The sequence below is a fragment of the Macaca mulatta genome, chromosome 3 (genome assembly GCF_049350105.2).
Source record: "Macaca mulatta isolate MMU2019108-1 chromosome 3, T2T-MMU8v2.0, whole genome shotgun sequence".
In the NCBI taxonomy this organism is placed as follows: domain Eukaryota; kingdom Metazoa; phylum Chordata; class Mammalia; order Primates; family Cercopithecidae; genus Macaca; species Macaca mulatta.
Window position 1 is genome coordinate 180732636 of NC_133408.1, and position 21183 is coordinate 180753818.

The window sequence follows — 21183 nt, forward strand, 5'->3', positions numbered from 1 at the left end:
TCTACATTTTTAGACGATAAACTAGAAATTAAAACATATAATTTGTCAAGGGCTAGTCAATTAATACTTTCTACCTTTCTCTCTGACAATACAAAGGTCTTAGAACACTGCCTTCACTTGTCTCACATATTTTATTATTTTGAGACAGGGTCTCACTCTGTTGCCCAGGCTGGTGTGCAGTGGCACGACCAAGGATCACTGCAGCCTCAACCTCCTGGGCTCAAGCGATCTTCTCACCTCAGTCACCTGAGCAGCTGGGGCTACGGGCATGCACCACCAAACCCAGCTAATTTTTGTATTATTTGTAGAGATGGGATTTCACTATGTTGCCCAGGCTGGTCTCAAACTCCTGGGCTCAAGCAATCTGCCCGCCTCAGCCTCTCAAAGTACCATGCCCAGCTTCTTGTCACGTATTTTAATTAAGGTCTTACTAGTACTTTATACAGCCAATGTTTCTTTCAGTACATCCACATATTTGCCACTCTCTTTGCTCTTCATTCCATTTTATACCTCAGACTTTTATCTGGAATCTTTCACCTTAAGTATTAATGTATACTTTGTAATTTCCTTTAGAAAGAGCTGATGGTTTGTTCAACTAAGTATTTTACCCTCATTCTTGAGGGATAATTTTTTGCTAATTATAGAATTCTAGATTGGGAGTTATTTTGAGAATATATATGATTTTCTGTTGACAAGTCAACCATCAGTCCATAGTTGCTTCTTTGAAAAACATCTTTTTTAAGACTTTTCTCCTTGTATCTGGGTTTATGCAGTTTTCCTATGATTTGTCTGGGTGTAGATTTCTATTTATATTGCTAGAAATTCATTAAGCTTCTTAAATCAATCAACTGGTTTCTCACTGGATCTACAAAATTTTCAGCCAGAAATGTCTTTTGAAATATTACTTCTGTACCATTGTCTTTCTCCTCCCTTTCCAGAGCTCTGATTAAAGAAACTAGATCTCACTCTGTCTTCCATGTCTCTTTACCTTTCGTCAATATTTTCTGTCTTTTTTATTCTGTGCCACATTCTAAACAGTTTCTTCTGCCTTGTCTTCTAGGTAATGAACTCTTTCTTCAGCTAGGTATAACCTGTTAAACCTTTCTCTTAGGTATATTTGGTAAAGTGTTCACTTCTGGAACTTCTATTTGGTTTTTAGAAAATCTACTAAGTTGGATTTTTTACCCCCCCTTTTTTTTCTTGAGACAGTCTTGCACTGTCACCCAGGCTGGAGTGCAGTGGTGCGATCTCAGCTCATTACAAGCTCCGCCTCCCAGGTTCGCGCCATTCTCCTGCCTCAGTCTCCCGAGTAGCTGGGACTACAGGTGCCTGCCACCACGCCCGGCTAATTTTTTGTACTTTTAGTAGAGACAGGGTGTCCCCGTGTTAGCCAGGATGGTCTTGATCTCCTGACCTCATGATCCGTCTGCCTTGGCCTCCCAAAGTGCTGGGATTACAGGCGTAAGCCACTGTGCCCGACTTTTTTTTCCTTTTTTTCCCTTTTTTTTGAGACAGTTTCTCATACTGTTGCCTAGGCTGGAGTGCAGTGTGGCACAATCATAGGTCACTGCAGCCTCAAACTCCTGGGCTCAAGCTGGTCCCAAATTCCTGGCCTCAAGGGACCCTCCCACCTCAGTCTCCCAAAGTACTGAGATTACAGGCATGTACCAAAGTCACTTCTTTTTTTTTGAGACAGAGTTTCACTCTTGTAGCCCAGGCTGGAGTGCAATGGTGCCATCTCGGCTCATTGCAACCTCCGCCTCCCAGGTTCAAGTGATTCTCCTGCCTCAGCCTCCTGAGCAGCTGGGATTACAGGCATGCGTCACCACACATCGTTAATGTTTGTATTTTTAGTAGAGACGAGGTTTCACCATGTTGGCCAGGCTGGTCTTGAACTCTTGACCTCAGGTAATCCGCCTGCCTTGGCCTCCCAAAGTGCTGGGATTACAGGCGTGAGCCACCGCACCCGGCCCTAAGTCACTTTATAAGAGTCTTTTGTTCTTCAAGTTTGTCTCCAATTCTTTAAATTTAACAGTGATTGTTTTAAATCCATCTGATATTTGCAACATTTGAAGATTTTATAGATCTATTTCCGCTCTCTTTTTATTCACAGTGCCAACTGGATGCATGCTTGGTTATTATTTTTCCTCTTTAAAAACTTACTTTTAGGTATATGTACATAAAGAAAACTACACAAATTTTAATTACATTCCTGAAAGAATTCTACACATATATTACATATTATATATATCTCAGGTAATTTTGCTTGCTAATTTTTTTATTTTTACTATGTTTGATTACTTGCGACAATGTACTGTTCACTGTCCTTGAAAAATTACTGGTAGCAATTTCCTGGAATGAAGGGCCTTTCTCCACAGATGATTTGCCTTTCCATCTGCCAGGCCATGGAAGTAATACTAGTCTGAAATCAGTAACCATGATAAATGGCTGGAGGGTCATTTATCATGGAGGGTCCCTGGACCACCCAGACACAGCAAACCTGTAAGGTAAATCACTGTGAAGACTAAAACTGTGGTCACAACTTGAAAGGTTTATTTTTCTTAACTTCCTTTTCCTCTTCCTGCTCCATTCAACCTTTCCTACAATCACCTGGATATGGGAGTGTGTAGACAGTTTAGTTGTTTCATCCTTAACCTAACGATAGAGTCATTGGGGTCCCATCTAAAATTGAGGTTATTCTTTTTGACTGTCACTTCAGATGAACTCTAGGCCTTGATTTCTGTCCTCTTCACCCCAATGGTCCACAAAAAAAAACCAAAGCCCAACTTATACAGATTCGCAACTGCCCTTAGGGCAAAAGCTACTTAACCCACTTATTTATTTGGATTATTGTTTATTCCTACAATTTGGCCTGGCAGTTCCCCACTATCTTTTCAGCTCTGTAATTGCTCTAAGTTTTCTTTCTTTCTTTTTTTTAAATACTGTTTCCAAGAATTTTAGTTGTTTTCATCAAAAGGATTCATCTGAATAACCCAGTTCTCCAATACTGAAAACAGAAATCAATTTCTCCTTTTTACAACAACTATTTTGTACATTCTCCATACTATCCTTCAATGTAACTCAGAGGCTGGGCACAGTGGTTCACGCCTGTAATCCCAGCACTTTGGGAGGCCAAGGCGGGCAGATCACCTAAGGTCGGGAGTTCGAGACAAGCCTGACCAACATGGAAAACCCCCGTCTCTACTAAAAATACAAAATTAGCTGGCACGGTGGTGCATGCCTGTAATCCCAGCTGCTTGGGAGGTTGAGGCAGGAGAATCGCTTGAACCTGGGAGGCGGAGGTTTTGGTGAGCCAAGATTGTGCCATTGTACTTCACCCTGGGCAACAAGAGCAAAACTCTGTCTCATAAACAAAAAATAAATAAATAAATAAATAAATAAAATAAATAAATATAATTCAGAGATAATCTACCTTAGTGCAATTTTATAATATTTAGGCAATTACTATAATAAATAACATATTGAGGGTTGTTTATACATATATGTAACAAGCACTGTGACTGTGGCAGTTACAACTGCAGACTGAAGAGTATCTGGGTCACCAATACTGCACAAGTGACACTGCCATCAATTACGTGATTTTCTAAAGCAGTGGAGTACCCCAATAAAGTTCTGAACAAAAACTTCAACATTCCTCCAATATTGTGGTAACTGAATTCCTGAAAATCTTAGTGCATATTAAAGGTGCCTCAGTTACAGTGAACCGAGATGGTGCCACTGCACTCCAGCCTGGGCAACAAGAGCGAAACTCCATCTCAAAACAACAACAACAACAAAGTGCCTCATACATAAAATGGAGTTACCGTCTATGCTCAGATCAATATGATCACTTTTTTTTTTTAAACCTACATCATCAAAGTCCAGCAAAGTCATTCTAGGTCATGTGATGTGGAATAATTCTTAAACATGCAAACTGTCCTGAACATTGTGGCATGGCTGACTTCCCTGATCCTTTCTCATCAAATGCTAATAGTGTCCTCTTCCTCCATCTTTGTAACAACCAAAATACCTCCAAGGATTTCATCCCATTGCATACAATATAAAGTGCATTTTTTTGTCAGTCTATCATTTTCTACAAGCCAGTCCCATCTAATTTCATCAAATTTTATTTCATACAATTGGCTCAACTATAAACAGCTCATTCTGTTTCTTAATCAAAACTAACATACGTATTTCCAACTCCAATTCTTTGCAAATTCTATTCCCGCTGCCTATTACATCCTTTTGTCTTCCTTCTACCTACCTAAACTAAACCTTAACTTCCATCAAGACCTCACTAACCCATAACAACCTCCCACGTCTTCTTGATCTGTCATCCAATTTGGTGCTTAATCACGTGCTGCCATATGCATGATTTGTCTCTTCAATTAACAGTGTTATTGTTTATAAGGCTTTTTTCCCCTCCAAACGAAATCCCAAGCACAATTCCAATATATTAATTTATGAAGTAGAACTGCTTTGGCTGAAACAGAAATTGCCCACCTACCCCCACAAACCAGAGCCTGGCCACTTGAGTTTCTTCCTTACCATGCCCAGTTCTCAGATCAGTCCTTGAGGTAATCTTGCAACACCCAATTTTTCAGTCCTAAAGGGGAAAAAAAATAACCTTTTTTTTATTGAGAGGGTCTCGTTCTGTCACTCGGGCAGGAGTGCAGTGGTGCGATCATAGCTCACTGCAGCCGTGAACTGTGCTCAAGCAATCCTCCCACCCTCAGCCTCCCAAGTAGCTGGGACTACATGTGGATGCCACCACACTCAGCTAATTTTTTGTAGAGACAGGGGCTCGCTATGTTGCCCAGGCTGATCTCAAACTCCTGGCTTCAAGCAATTCTCCCGCCTCAGCCTCCCAAATTGCTGGGATTACAGACACCAGCCACCACATCCAACCAAAATGCTAACTTCACAGGACTGAATAACTCAGTGCTGTGTAAATCAACATAATCTTGAAAACAAACTGAAAAGCTATGGTTAAAGACAGAAATCTAGAGAAGAAAACTGCCATATTCCAGGTGAGTTATAACTATGCAGGCTAAGAGTACTGAAAAAGAATTTGGTCATTTAAGTAGTAGACTGTACTATTGTTAAGCAATGAGAAAATAAGTATGAATCCCACACACTCTTGACTTTGAAGGGGTCTGGAACTGCACTGATCAAAGCAGTCACTAGCCATGAGACTAGTTAATTTTAAATTAATTAAAATGAAATAAAATGTAGTTCCTCAGTCCTACTATGCAAATTTTAAGTGCACAGTAGCCACACAGATATGGCTACTGTCTACCATTTTAAGACGACACTGAACGTTTCCATCATCACAGAAAGTATGACTGAACAGTCCAGGTCTAGAGGAAAAACAAATACCTATCAACAAAAAAAAAACACAATACAATACAGTCAGCAAAACAAGGTAAACCCTGGGCTTCTACAAAAGCACAAAGCAGAGGCATCAACTAGGGCTTGGAAAGAGGTTAAGAAAAACTTCCTAGAATAAATAGTAGGTCAGCTAAGTCTGGAAGGTTTGGAGGGTGGGAAGGGGGAGGAAATCTGTATTTCAGGTGGTAGGAAAAACATGAACAAAGACAAGTCAAATTTGGAGAGTGAAAGAAAGTAATGTTGAGATTATGTTATTCTACATAGAAAAACCAGTAAGTATTCGATACTTAGTATCTTTAAAAAGAAAATGTTTTTAAAAGAAAAGTAGTTACCAGACTGCTCCAAATTTAGCTTACATTCATGGCAGGATAGTGGCAGGTACTTCATGAAGGAGTAATAATTAATATTCTAGGCCGGGCGCGGTGGCTCAAGCCTGTAATCCCAGCACTTTGGGAGGCCGAGATGGGCGGATCACGAGGTCAGGAGATCGAGACCATCCTGGCTAACACGGTGAAACCCCGTCTCTACTAAGAAATACAAAAAATAGCCGGGCGAGGTGGCAGCGCCTGTAGTCCCAGCTACTCGGGAGGCTGAGGCCGGAGAATGGCGTGAACCCGGGAGGCGGAGCTTGCAGTGAGCTGAGATCCGGCCACTGCACTCCAGCCTGGGCTACAGAGCGAGACTCCGTCTCAAAAAAAAAAAAAAAAAAAAAAAAAAAAAAAAAAATTAATATTCTATTTCCCAATGATTCCATGTTTGAGTCCAAATGAAAATGACTCACATTGAGCGTTTAAACTGCCTGGGCAAATTACATTTAACTCTGATCTGAAGATCAGTACCAGAAAGTTAGGAGACCCATAATGCTGTCTAGACAACTCATAAAATAACTTAATACTGCCATTAGCCTGTAGTCCTGGCTACTCGGGAAGCTGAGGTGAGAAAATCACTTGAGCCCAGGAGTTGGAGGCTGCAGTGAGCTATGACTGTGCCACTGCACTCCACTGTACTCCAGCCTGGGTAGCAGAGTGAGACCCCGGTCTCTTAAAAGAAAAAAATTGCCCATTAATTTTACTATTTGTTTCCAGTTCATTTATGCACCCATACTTCTGCGGAGCTACTTTCACATATCCCCAATCCTCATTCTCGACTGATAACCTCAAGTCTTACCTCACTGAAAAAACCCAAAGCAACTGGAAGAGAATGTGTACAGACTCCACCTATCACATCAACCTTCCTAGCAGCATTTGTATCCGCATACTCTGCTTTATGGCCTATTATCATAAAGTATAGACGCTCCTACAGAAAGCCAATCCTTCCTATTTATACACTAAATCCCTTTCCCTCTTGCCTCTTCTAAGACAGTGCTTCAGCAATTCTTATCTCTCCCTCCTGAAATGTTTTACTCTCTAATGGCTTATTCCTATCATCATATGCCCTTATTTTTCTTATCATTAAAAATTTATTGACCCCACTTTCCTCACTAGCTCTGACCCCATTTCTCTGTTCCTCTTTACAGGATAATTCCTCACCATCTTTACTTCCCCTCCTCTTCTCTCTTAAAATCACTTCAATCAAAACATCTCCTTCAATATTTCACCTCAATGCTCTACTCTTATCTAAATCCCAGGACCTCCACTTTGTTAACTCCAATGATAAATTCTTAGTTTTCACCTTACTTGACCTAGCAGTAGCATTTTATACAACTGACCACTCTCTATTAATAAACTTTCTTCATTTTATTTCCTCCCTCACTGGTTGCTCCCTCTCAGGTTCTTCCTCTTTTTTCCAACTTTGGATCTTTTCTTTTTCCTATCCACATTCATTCCCTTGATGAGCACACATTAGCTTCACAGCTTTAAGTATCATCTAAATGCCCAAATTTAAGGCTGGCTAATGGTTATAACACGCAAAAGGTAAAAGGATACAAACATGACAAAGTGTATTTCTTAGTTATCTAACAGTACTAGGAATCTGAACAGGTTAACAGGGTGGTCCTTATGTACACGATCATTCAGGAATCTAGGCTGAGTTTTTGGACACATGGCTTCCAGCATACTTCAGTAATCATCTCAGTTCCAGATGCCAGCCTGACAGAAGGAGAAAACAGGATGATGTTTGCACGGGCCAGACCTAGTACTAGCACACATCACTTGTGCCCATATTCCATGAGCTCGCATTCCACTCAATCACATCACCACACCTAACGCAAGGGAAAATGGTGTCTAGATGTGTATCTAAAGAAAATGAGACATGTATTACTGTGAAGAGTCTCTGCCACAAGGCCTCACTCCCAAACTCCTGACTCATCCATCCAACTACTTACTCAGTATCTTAAACAGCTAATAGATATCTCAAACTTAGAATGCCCAAAACTTAATTCCTGATCTGCGCCCTTCCCATCCCCCTTCACACCATTTTCTTGCATATCTCACATCCAATCTATCAACAAATCCTGTTGAATCTACTTTCTCTTTTTCTTTTTTTTTTTTTTTGAGAAGGAGTCTTGCTCTGTCGTCCATGCTGGAGTACAGTGGCACAATCTCGGCTCACTGCAACCTCTGCCTCCCAGCTGCCTCCCAGGTTCAAGTGATTCTACTGCCTCAGCCTCCCGAGTAGCTGGAATTACAGGTGCCTGCCACCACACCCGGCTAATTTTTGTATTTTTAGTAGAGACAAGGTTTCACCATGTTGGCCAGGTTGGTCTCGAACTCCTCACCTTGGGTAATCTGCCCACCTTGGCTCCCAAAGTGCTGGGATTACAGGCGTGAGCCACTGCGCCCGGACGAATCTACTTTCAAAACATCCAAAATCTGACTGCTTCTCATTATTTCTGCTCTCACCAATACGGCCTAGATAACCGAAAGAGATCCTTCCCTGATCTCCTAGTTTCTACCTTGCCCCAGCAACTTTGGCCTCCTGCTATTTCTTAAATAGGCAAGGCACATTCCTGACACAGAACCTTTGAACTAATTGGTTTATCTGAAATACCTCCTCCTCCTTTCTCAAGTTTTTGTTCAAATGCCCCCTTCTCAGGTGAGGCCTACCCTGACCTCCCTATTTAAATTGCTACCTACCCCCATCCCAGCCCTAACCTGTTTAACTTTCATTGCTCCATAGTACTTATTACCTTTGAACATACTATATAATTTCCTTTCTGTACGTCTAAGGTTTCTCAGTCCCATCCCCCAATATACACACACACACACACACACCTCCACTGGACAGTAGCTACATAAGGGTAGAGACCTTTGTTTTGTTTTCAAGTGTACTACCAAGCACCTAGATCACTACCTCGCATATAGTAGGAAGTCAAATATTTACTGAATACATGAATACCTGTTGTCCTATGAAATGACTCAATACAAAAGTCACCAATGTAGTTTTGGATGAATGACAAAACAAATGTTAATCACAGCTTTCTTTTTTTTTTTTTTTTTGAGACAGAGTCTCGCTCTGTCACCAGGATGGAGTGCAGTGGCGAGATCTTGGTTCACTGCAACCTCCGACTCCTTGGTTCAAGCGATTCTCCTGCCTCAGCCTCCAGAGTAGCTGGGACTACAGGCATGCGCCACCACGACCAGCTAATTTTTTGTATTTTTAGTGGAGACGGGGTTTTCACCATGTTGGCCAGGATGGTCTCTATCTCCTGACCTCATGATCCACCCACCTCAGCCTCCCAAAGTGCTGGGATTACAGGCATGAGCCACTGTGCACAGCCAACCACAGCTTTAAAATACCAAAACACAAGTCATAATTACCAGTTTTCATATAAATGGAAAGGTCTTTCTACTGTTATTAAGAAAGTTTACAGCCGGGCGCGGTGGCTCAAGCCTGTAATCCCAGCACTTTGGGAGGCCAAGGTGGGTGGATCACGAGGTCAGGAGATCGAGACCATCCTGGCTAACATGGTTAAACCCTGTCTCTACTAAAAAAAAATACAAAAAAACTAGCCGGGTGAGGTGGCAAGAGCCTGTAGTCCCAGCTACTCGGGAGGCTGAGGCAGGAGAATGGCGTAAACCCGGGAGGTGGAGCTTGCAGTGAGCTGAGATCCGGCCACCACACTCCAGCCTGGGCGACAGAGCGAGACTCCGTCTCAAAAGAAAAAAAAAAAAAAAAGAAAGTTTACCTCTTTCCCATGAATTGCTTACTGAATACATGAATCAATATGTTGCCACTTCATGTTTCTTTAAGTAATGTTTTAAAGTAACATTAATAGAATGTAGTTAACACTGAAACAGTTCTAGGACAATCATCAGTCCGACATTAAGAACTGCCAAAAATGTTAACTACAGCCCTGTGCTAAGCATATTATTGCACATTCTAAAAAAAAGAACAAAGACTTCGAAAAGGAAATTTTTACATATATAGTATTTATCTTTTGTCTTAAAAATCAACAGAAAACACTATAATTTTGTGAAGGCTTTTACATTTTCATCATTTCACTTTATTTTCATACCACTCCTATGATCTACTTAACACATGTGGCCTACCAGAAGTTCAGTGCACACCACAAGGAGGGGGAGGAGGATCAAGAGATGCCAGTGAAAGGCAAGCATTCAACTGAGTTCTCATGTATAATGAAACTTACTTGCGATATGTGACTTACTGTTAGTATGAGAAGGCATGTGCAGGAAGAATATCAGTGGAATAGAATCCATGTTAGAGGCAATCTTGTAAAAACTAAAGGAAGATGAACATTTTCTGTGGCTCTAGAATAGGAATAGAAAGACTACTCTGAATCATAATCTCTTCCCTATTTGATGTTCTCTGACACTATTCCCATGGAAGTATATATTAATGTGTGTAAAACAAAAAATGTTCTGAGTTATTTAGGAGTAATTATCAATAGCACTTTATCTTTTTACAGTAAAAAAAAAAAAAGTTCTGAAGGCAATAACTGCTTGCTAGTCACAGAAAAGATGGGAAATTTTCATGATGGGAATTAAGTCACCTTCATAAAACATTACCAGAAATTAGGCTAACAAGAGCTCTATAAAAATAATCAGCCAGGCACGGTGGCTCACACCTGTAATCCCAGCACTTTGGGAGGCCGAGGCGGACAAATCACAAGGTCAGGAGATCGAGACCATCCTGGCTAACACGGTGAAATCCCGTCTCTACCAAAAATACAAAAAATTAGCCGGACATGGTAGCATGTGCCTGTAGTGCCAGCTACTCGGGAGGCTGAGGCAGGAGAATCGCTTGAACCCGGGGTGGAGCGGAGGGTGCAGTGAGCCGAGATCACGCCACTGCACTCCAGCATGGACGACAGAGCGAGACTCCATCTCAAAAGAAAAAAAAAAAAACATACCTACTTAAGACTTAATTAAAATTTTACAGCTGACACTAATAATCCCCTTTAATATTAAAAGCACATCTATAAGCCCAAACAGAAATTTATTTTGCAAAATAAATGGTACAAGGTACAAAATACAGTTTAAAAATATCAAGTCAATTGAGAAACAACACCAAGCAGTACATTAAACTGTTTAAAATACTTGAAAGTGACTAATTCAAAGTATCCTAACATTTTATTTTAATTAAGCAGTTCTAAAACTATAAAGTAAAAATTTTCTGGTGTTATTAACTTAAAGGTTATATATTTAGTGCAAGAAAATACATAAAACAAAAGTATTCCCCAATTTAAATATAATTAAAGGTTTTTTTGTTTTTGTTTTTTGAGACGGAGTTTCGCTTGCTCTTGCTGCCCAGGGTGGAGTGCAATGGCGCGATCTCGGCTCACTGTAACCTCTACCTACCAGGTTCAAGTGATTCTCCTGCCTCAGCCTCCCACGTAGCTGGGATTACAGACATGCGCCACCAAGCCCGGCTAATTTTTTGCATTTTTAGTAGAGATGGGGGTTTCTCCATGTTGGTCAGATTGGTCTTGAACTCCCGACCTCAGGTGATCCGCCCGTACTGGCCTCCCAAACTGTGGGATTACAGGCGTGAGCCACCATGCCCGGCCTACTTAAAGTATCTTTTAAAGATATCCGCACTTTTTTACTTTTTAAAAACACATTAATTTTGGAACAATAGTTAAAAATAGTCTGCCAAGATATTGTATTACTCTCCCTGAAGTGCAGTTTCAAAATCGGCAAGGTGAGGCTGGGTGCGGTGACTCATGCCTGTAATCCCAGCCCTTTGGGAAGCTGGGCCAGAAGGATCGCTTGAGCCCAGGAGTTCAAGACCAGCCTGAGCAACACAGCATCTCTTCCAAAAAAAAAAAAAAACCCAAGGATTTTTAAAAAAAAACTCGGGCCAGGCGCGGTGGCTCAAGCCTGTAATCCCAGCACTTTGGGAGGCCGAGACGGGCAGGTCACGAGGTCAGGAGATCGAGACCATCCTGGCTAACACGGTGAAACCCCGTCTCTACTAAAAAATACAAAAAAACTAGCCGGGCTAGGTGTCGGGTGCCTGTAGTCCCAGCTACTCGGGAGGCTGAGGCAGGAGAATGGCATAAACCTGGGAGGCGGAGCTTGCAGTGAGCTGAGATTCGGTCACTGCACTCCAGCCTGGGCGACAGAGCAAGACTCTGTCTCAAAAAAAAAAAAAAAAAAAAAAAACTCTGCAGGGTGACCCAATCAAACTGGAATGATACTCCTTGCAACATGATCAAAAGCTTGGTCAGTTTCTACCTTCCCAATTGTCACCTGACCCTCTACTAGTCAGGTATTCCACACTTCTTCTCTAGAAACATGTGTTTCCTGATACTTTGTTTTTAAATTATTAAATGAAAATCATGATGAGAAACATCATTTTACACTGTAGGGACATTCCCTGGGCTAACCAGTAAAAAACTATTACCAGTGCAATTTAAAACAAAGTAAAGGGGCCCTATGGGCCCCACTGAAAAAGGTAGAAATATGACCAACTATTCCATACGCCTTTCCTTAGCAGAAGCATAATGATTTAATGATGCCTCCAAGATTAATAAAGATACTAATTCTGAAACATCACAGAACATGACATAGGTTTCAAATGAAAGAACTCTTCTAAAGAAGATGGAGAATAACACATTGTAAACTAGTATCTTTCACGGCCTAATTGACACTTCCGGTGACTTTTTCTGGTGAATAAACATCTTAACATATTCACTTTCCCCTATACACATTTTGATTACATCTCATAATTTTGCAACATGGTAAAAAGGATGTGATTGACTTTTCTGTGCAACCTACTAGAATATCTCCTTTATTTCTTATAAGGAAATTAATTTTGGTTGCAACTTTTACCTGCCACTTTTCATGAACCTCACCATCACATAATTCAAGATACAGATATATTAACTATATACTGAAGGCTTAAGTATTTTAGGGTAGAAGAAACCTTTGAAAATCTGATTAAAATTATGGGTCTTCTCCTTCCAAAAGTATGATAATGCAAGAAATTAAAAAGTCAAAGTTCTAAAAATCTTCTCAACTGGACCTACCTAATTTTAAATTTAACTATAAAGCTATGGTAATTAAGGTAGTAGGGTATTAGCCTAAGAAAACACATACAGATCAATAAAACAGTAGAATCCAAAACTCACAAGCATAAGCAATTGATTTCAATAAAAGTGCCAAGATAATTCAAAACAAAAAGGTTAGTCTTTCTGATAAATGTGAAACAATTGGACATCCATATGTAAAATAATGAATGAACCTTACCCACTGCTTCACAATTGCTGGAGTGCAATGGCGCGATCTCGGCTCGCTATAACCTCCCTCTCATGGGTTCAAGTGATTCTCCTGCCTCAGCCTCCCGAGTAGCTGGGATTGCAGGTGCCCACTACCATGCTCAGCTAATTTTTATATTTTTAGTAGAGAGGAGGTTTCACTATGTTGGCCAGGCCAGTCTCGAACTCCTGACCCCAGGTGATCTGCCCTCCTCGGCCCAAAGTGCCGAGATTACAGGCTTGAGCCACCGTGCCCCGAACCACTGATGTGACTTTTATATGACTCCATGTATAAGACTTTCTGGAAAGGGCACAACTAGAGATCAGACCAGTGTTTGCCAGGGGCTGAGGGTAGAAGATGAAATTGAGTGCAAAGAGGAACTAGGAGCTGGGCTTGGTGCATGTCTGTAGTCCTAGCTACTTGGGAGGCTGAGTATGGAAGATTGCTTGAGCCCAGAGTTCAAGTCCAGCCTGGGCAATACAATGAAAACTCCACCACTCTCTCTCTCTCAAATAAATAAATTTTGTGTAGCAATTACGAACTTTCTGTAGACCTCTAACCTACAACTTACTTTCAGAACTTCTAATATAATATATGTAGTCTCCCTTAGACCAGGAGTCAGAACAGTTCAGCCCATGAACTGGCCAACTATCTGCTTTTGTATAGCTCACAAGCTGAGAATAATTTCTACATGTTTAAGTGGTTGAAAAAAAACAAAAGAAGATTTTCATGACACATGAAAATGATATAAAATTCAAATTTCAGTGTCCTGAAAATGACTACTGGAACCCAGTCAAACTCATTTGTTTAAATATTGTCTATTAGCTACTTCTGAGCTACAACAGCATTGTTGAAGAATTGTGAGAGGGACTGTATGTCCCACAATGCCTAAAATATTTGCCATCTGGCCCTTAAGATTGCTGACCTCTGCCTTAGATACAAGTTGTTGAAATTTTCTACACAGATGATACCCGAGAAGATTTATGCCAGCACAAACCTCTCTTCCATACATAGTAGCTCTAAAATTTTTACAGCCATAAAACTCTTTTTTCAAGGAAACTAACATGTAAAGCAGATAAATGAAGAACTTCAATAGTTATGGTATAGAGCAGCACTCCCCAACCTTTTTGGGACCAGTGACCAGTTTCATGGAAGACAATTTTTCCATGGACAGGGGCACAGGGGGTTTCAGGATGAAACAGTTCCACCTCAGATCATCAGGCATTAGATTCTCATAAGGAGCACACAACTAGATTCTCATAAGGAGCATACAACCTAGATCCCTCACAGTTTGATAGGGTTCATGCTTCTGCCGCTGATCTGACAGGAGGTGTAATGCTCACTTGCCTGCCACTTACCTCCTGCTGTGTAGTCAGGTTCCTAACAGGTCACGGACTGGTAGGTACAAGGCTGTGGCCCAGGGGTTGGGGACCCCTGGTATGGAGGCACTAAACAGAACCCTGCAGTAACCTCTGAAGAAGGTCCTTGAAACCCCAAAACAGTGTTTTTCAAACTGCCTGTTGCAGCCAATTTGGTTGTCAATTTAATAAGCTGATTTTATGACTGGCACAAAAAAAGAATAGAACATTATAGAAAATCAGATCACCTCATATCTAGTAAGGCTTTATTCACTAATTCTTTCACCAAATATTTTAGTACCTATGTGCCAGGTACTATTACAGATGAAGATGTAGAAAGTACAAAACAGACAACAACAGTTTCACATATGTATTAGTGCAATTTAAAATTTTTATTCTCGCCGGGCGCAGCGGCTCATGCCTGTAATCCCAGCACTTTGGGAGGCCGAGGCGGGCAGATCACGAGGTCAGGAGATCAAGACCATCCTGGCTAACACGGTGAAACCCCATCTCTACTAAAAATACAAAAAATTAGCCGGGCGTGGTGGCAGGCGCCTGTACTCTAAGCTAGGCAGGAGAATGGCGTGAACCCGGGAGGCAGAGCTTTGCAGTGAGCCGAGATAGCGCCACTGCACTGCAGCCTGGGTGACAAAGCGAGACACCGTCTCAAAAAAAAAAAAAAAAAAAATTATTCTTTACAGCGATAGAATGCTTTTGAAAATTTCTCATAGAGCTCTGGCGTAATTTGAAAACCACCGTCCCATAGTACATTTGTCCCAAAAGTGCTGTCAGAAACTGCAGCTACATTACAAGAATGAAAACGATGTTTTATTTGATGTTACAGAGCTTCCAGAAGATATAAAGTTAATTGAGTTCAAAGCAATTTTTATATTCTGTATCAATTTTTATATTCTATATCACCAGGGCCCAGAAAAAGTAGTACTGGGCATCAAATTCCCTCTATATGTATAGTCTTTATACGGGAAGGAATAACAGTTTTTTTGTTTGTTTGTTTGTTTGTTTGTTTCTTAAGCCCAAGAGAAAACATGGACACAAAAGTAATCTCAGAGGGTAGAGGGGAAAAAAAACTGCTTAATGTTCGGGTGGAGACTGTATTAAAGAGTTTCTTCTGATTACCATGCTAATTAAGTATGTTAGTGATTTAGGTCGGAAAAATTGAAATTGAAAAATAAAAACAAGGCAATAAAAACAAAAAATTTAAGAAAGAAATGGAACAAATGAGGCTATATTTTTCTTCTTATACTAACATGAAGTTATCTATAACCCTATGATTTTAAAAAGCACTACTTAACACCTTAAAAACAGAAAAGCTCCCAAAGAGGCCCACCTATTTTGAATTCAGAAGTTCTACAACCAAGCTTTTTTTGCTGTTGTTGTTGTTGTTGTTGTTGTTGAGGCAGCGTCTCACTCTGTCGCCAGGCTAGAGTGCAGTGGCACAATCATAGCTCACTGCAGTCTCGAACTTCGGGGCTCAAGTGATCCTCCCATCTCAGCTTCCCAAGTAGCTGGGACTACAGGTGTGAGCCACCACACTCAGCCCTACTGCCACATCTGACTTTACAGAATAACCAATGTACATTAAAATAGACAAAAAGAATGAGTAAAGGACTTAAAACAATTTAACTTCTGATGAAGACAAAATCTAGTAAGAGCTACTGACAAAAAAAGGCTTATCTTAAGGACAATATGAGGCAGAAATGTAAAGATTAGACCATGCTGGATTTCATAAAACAAGGGGAGTATGACACAGAATGTTCACTAGGTATTCAGCTAAATTAACAATATCAAAGTGTCAAAGAAACAAAACGTACTTCTGCAGTTCTGAAAGAGAAAACAACTTCATAGTTGGGAGAAAAAGGGAAAAGGAAGAACACAAAAGTAGTAATCGCATTCTCTGACAAGGTGGGCATCAGGTCTTAGAAAATGCCAAAAAACAAAGGAACCTATTCCCTCCCTCTCTTCCCCATCACTCATGGAACATAGATTTCCAGGTGCTATATCCAGATCCACCTTCTATTCATCCTAATCAAGAAAGTAAGGGATAGAAAAACAAGAAAAGTCAGATTGTTCTAGCCTGTTAACCTAATGTAATTTTTCTGGCCTATTACCCAAATACATGTACAATTAAATCAAGTTTGCACTCACTCACATTTACTACATTCAAGGATTCAAGCACCCAGTCCAACATTCCTTTCTTAGCTGTTTACTGACAATTGATTCCTTTAATGGCCAACATACAAAATGACTGACAGATAATATTCTAAACAGAAAAAGGAGTGGATGCCTAAAGAAGGCAGTTCAGTAAATAATGAGAGAGAAAAGAATACAGAAAGGGAACCCTAGAAATACGAAAGACAAACAACTATTTTATGATTTTTGCCAAAAGGGCACCTGTGAATGTATCTGGATAAGTCTTAACAACAATAGCCAAAACTGCACAACACCTACATTAATGAGAATATCACTTTTCAGGGTTATGATGCAATCCAACCTGGTGTGGTTCACAAAGATGTATTTTTAATGCAGTGGACCTCATTATAAAGGAGATTCCATCCCAGAATATTCCCTAGTCAATATATTATGATAATTAAACAGTTTAAGATTGATGATCAGAGATCTTGAAAACAGAACGTAATAAAATAATAACTGTAATGCAATTGTAAGAAGCTCCCTTCTACAGAAACAGCACAAGAAAAACAGTTAATAAATATCACTCTGGTATCACACTTAAAAAAAAGTATTTATTACACCATATGGTTATTTTATACCATATACTATATCATACCATATGGCCATAGAAAAAAACATCAGGTAAATATAAATGGTCAGATGTAAATGTTTAATGCCAAAAGTATAAGTACATTCATTTGATAAATATTTAATAAGCACCTGTCATTTACCAGAATATTCTATTTTGAGCACCTACAAAGTATTAATACTACAAATACAGGACATGAAATTTGTTCATTCCCCAACATATTTTAAAGACTAAAATCTACATCCTATGTTCAAGATGTTTGATAGCAGTAAAAAATTAAAAACAACCTAACACCCCAAAACGATGATCGGTTAAATAAATCACAGTGTATCTAATAATACACAGAAAGTTTTGCTTTAAGTTTTTTAAAAATACAAAACTACATTGTGTTATACAAGCATTAAAAAAGAACAGATGGAATACACCAAAATGCCTATAGTAATAATATCTTAGTGGCAAAATTACTGATGATTTTTTACTTTTTGTACTTATATTTTTCTAATTTTTGACAATGAACTTGCTTTCCCTTTGAAATTAGACCTTTTATTTAGCTGAAATTTTCCCCTATTGAAAGTTTTAATAGAGGTCAGGAGTTTTCTATTAAAAGTTTTAATAGAAACTTTTATTTAAAAAAAAAAACACCTACATTTTACTGTTAGGTAAAATAAATCTTCAGACTAAAATGTGTCATTACACACAAGCAAACCTTTTCATTCTTTCCATGTAATTTACAGTAAGAGATGCCTTTAAGTGTATATAAGAGAGACTTCAAATAAAAGACCACAGCACATTTCAGTTTCCACCAAATATCAACTTCAAATTTAAAATTATTTCTTGGAGGAATTTATTTTATCATCTGTAATATTGATATCTACATTCAAGACATACATTTTTTAATCATATGTCACCCTCCCAGCCAAATACATTTATTATCAGTTCAGAAGAAAATGTAGAAGAAAAACTACTGTTCACCACTAAACATTAAAACCTGGGTAGAGGGGACGGTGGGAAACAATTGTCTTTCAACCAAATAAAATTAGAGTATCCTTATAGTTTCAGAAGATGTAAATGTGCTTTCCAATTACTGGCAATTTATACTTAAATTCAGCTAGCCTAGAGGTTCTCAAGGTTGGTACATGGGAACTGCTCAAGACGTGCCAAATACAGAAATCTATTGCCGTCGCTCTCACTTATTAAATCAGACTCTTCAGGGGGTACCGTTCCAAACAATCTGGCCCTTTCAAATAAAATAGAAGGGTAGAGATTTTACTTCACAAAAGCCTTCTTTACAGAATTGCAAACTGTTCCAATAACTCTGCAACAAAGTTCCCAATATAAACAATTTTATAATCAGAGAATTACAATTCATAACCCCTACCCATTACTTTACTCAATGTTCCACTCTGTAGTAGTCTTCAAACAGTATACAATTCAACAAAACTACACATCTATTACAGAGTAAAATAAAGCCCAGAGGCACCTGTGCCTGGTTAAGACAAAGGCATATCCGATTCCTGGAGAAAACAGACAGCAGATGTGACCCCTAGTATTTATCCATTAAAAACAATGTATCCTAAAAATAAATTTCCATGTCAACGGAAACAAAGATGTTTATAAACAAGAAGGAACGTGGAGGTGTGGAGAAGAGGAAGCTTCAGAAAGTTAAGTACCAAAAGCCAGGAAACAAGGCAAAATGAATGGTAACTGGAGACGAGGGAAACAGAATAAACTAGGAAATTGAAGTAGAGAAAAGCTTTCTCCTTAGAAACGAAGAAGCTGGGGGAAAGGAACAGATATGAGAGGAAACCGATCTAAGCAAAAATAAAAACTGAAAAGTGGAATGATTTTAAGAAACTTAAAAATGAGAAATTTTAGAACAGATCAAATGATGATACAGAACACATTTTAGGCATGTAGATAAAGATGATATAAAAGAGTAGAAAATAAACATTATCATAAACAAGCTGATGCTGAATAAAGTAAGCATATTGGATGAATTTCCAAAGATAATGATGCAAAAAAAAAAAAGGAATTGCAGAGAGAAGAATGGGACGTTATGAGAATTGAGAAATCAGATAATCAGATGTCAACAGTAGGTAGAAAAGAGAACTTTGAGCATAGTCAACAGAGTAAGTCACATTGCCTAATCAATAACTGTAAACACAATTACTATACCATAGCTTATTCGTAAAGCATAATAAAGTGCATTATTTTATGTAATAAAATACCAAATATTTGTAATAAATTTTATGTAATAAAAAACAAAACGTAAATAATTTGACACAGTGCTAAGAGGCTAATGAAAAAACAGGCTAAGAGAAGCAAGGACTGGAGAGGAAAAAGTAAAAGGAAAAAAAATAGGACAAAAAGGAGGACAACACTAAGAAATCAATCAGAACTATAAAAATGGGTAGGAATAAAGAGGTGTGAATGCACAATGGAAGACTAGCCCAAAAGTGCCAGTAGTGCAAGGGCGAAAAGAGCCAAGTGAAACCTGATGGAATCTTGACAGCTTCTGGGCTCAGAAATAAGTAGCTCCAAAGTGTCCAGGAGGATTTGTGAGGATAACAACAGACAACAATGTTAGGGAGTGGTGAGATGAAGTATAGAGCCTCAAGAGGACCAGGGTAAGAGAAGTGCAAAAATGCTCTTAAGTGGGAAGTGGGGTTAGAAGACAGGCAGGTCCGACAACTGGAAAATGAGCGGGCGGTAGATGGGAATAGAATGGGGGTTACCAGTCAGCGACAGAGCACGACAAACATTAGGAATAGAGGACCAGACACCAGAAAAGGCATAGGAAACTGCGATTCAGGAGTGAAAAAGTAAAGACTAAATCAAAATCATTTGCTGGGTAAAACAGGTGAAGAGAAACCCCCCAAATAGAAACGTGAAAAAGGGCAGCGGCCTGAGAAGGAGGACAGTCCGGGAGAGGAGAGAGAGGAAATCATGAGCCCCATCACCCCCACGACCATGTAAGAATTGCACGCGACAGTAACTCGGGTTGTGGTCCCAGCCCCAGCTACTAACCTATATCCTCCACCTCGAGGCCGCCGCCGCCCCCACCCCCCAAATAACGAAAACATCGAAGAGATGCCGAGCTCGATACTTCAGCCAGTCGTGACCTTCTCGGACCAACCCTGAGTTTCGCCCCCTATTGATAACCTCCCGCTCAACTACCGCTGCCCCAATCCCCACATCTGGGGTGGGGGCCAGGGAAACCCCCCGGGCCATTGTGTGTGTTTACGTAGGAAGGCGCTGCATGACGGAAAGGGACGCGGGGGCGATGCCCACCTCCCAGCTAGCGGAGCCGGCCCGAGAAGGTGGCTGAGGGCACCAAGCCCCCACCGCTGCCTCTTTCCAAAATAAACACCAGCCAGCCGCCGAGCCCGGAGTCGGGAGGGCGGCAGGGTGGCGCCGGCACTCACCTCCTCCGGAATGGCAGGGTCCGCAGCCGAAGAGGCCGCGGCGCCGGCCTCGGGCTCCATGTCCCCGTTGAACAGAGCCTGGCCCGGCTCCGCGCCGCCACCACCGCCACCGCTCAGCGCCGCCATCTTATAACCGAAAGCCGGGGCCCGAGCGGCCGCTGCCGGGCGGGGAGGGGGAAGGGAGGCGGAGAGCTGGGGGAGGCGGAGGCGGAGGCACGGGGGGCGCGGGGAGGAGCGGCCCGGGCAGCGCCGCGGGCGGAGGGCGCCTGGGCCACCTCAGGTACCGGCCCGCGGCCCCGGGCGCAGCCGAGCCTGAGGGGATTGGGGGAAGGACGCTAGGCGGGGGTGGGGGGGGGGAGCGGGGGAAGGGGGCGGAGACGACGAGAAGTCGCCGCGGCAACGGCGTCACCCGCGTGTCACGGTCGTGACGTCACCCCGGTGCGTGACGTAATCTGTGGAGCGCCCTCGCGCCGTCGTCAGAGGAGGGTTCCTTACCCTCTAACCACCCGCGCTCTCACACTTTGCCTCCGCTCCGCCGTTTCCATGGCTCCGATTTCCTACTTTCCTTT

The 21183-nt window shown here is 41.0% G+C and overlaps 1 protein-coding gene across 11 annotated transcripts in view; it reads right to left on the reverse strand.

The window, feature by feature from the left end:
• The window catches only part of BRAF (B-Raf proto-oncogene, serine/threonine kinase), a 202101-nt gene extending 181150 nt beyond the window's left edge, over positions 1–20951 (reverse strand). For 9 of the 11 annotated variants that reach the window (XR_013415652.1, XR_013415650.1, XR_013415649.1 and 6 more), the window contains exon 1: positions 20615–20951. Coding sequence is in view for 4 of the 11 variants with exons in the window: in XM_015135080.3 (XP_014990566.1) it covers positions 20615–20740 (126 nt within the window). In the remaining 7 variants the exon portion in view is untranslated. Of the gene's footprint in view, positions 1–4548; positions 4607–20614 lie in introns of all 11 variants that reach the window. The other 2 variants (XR_013415648.1, XM_077997568.1) reach the window with 1 other exon arrangement.
• Positions 20952–21183: the final 232 nt, after the last annotated feature.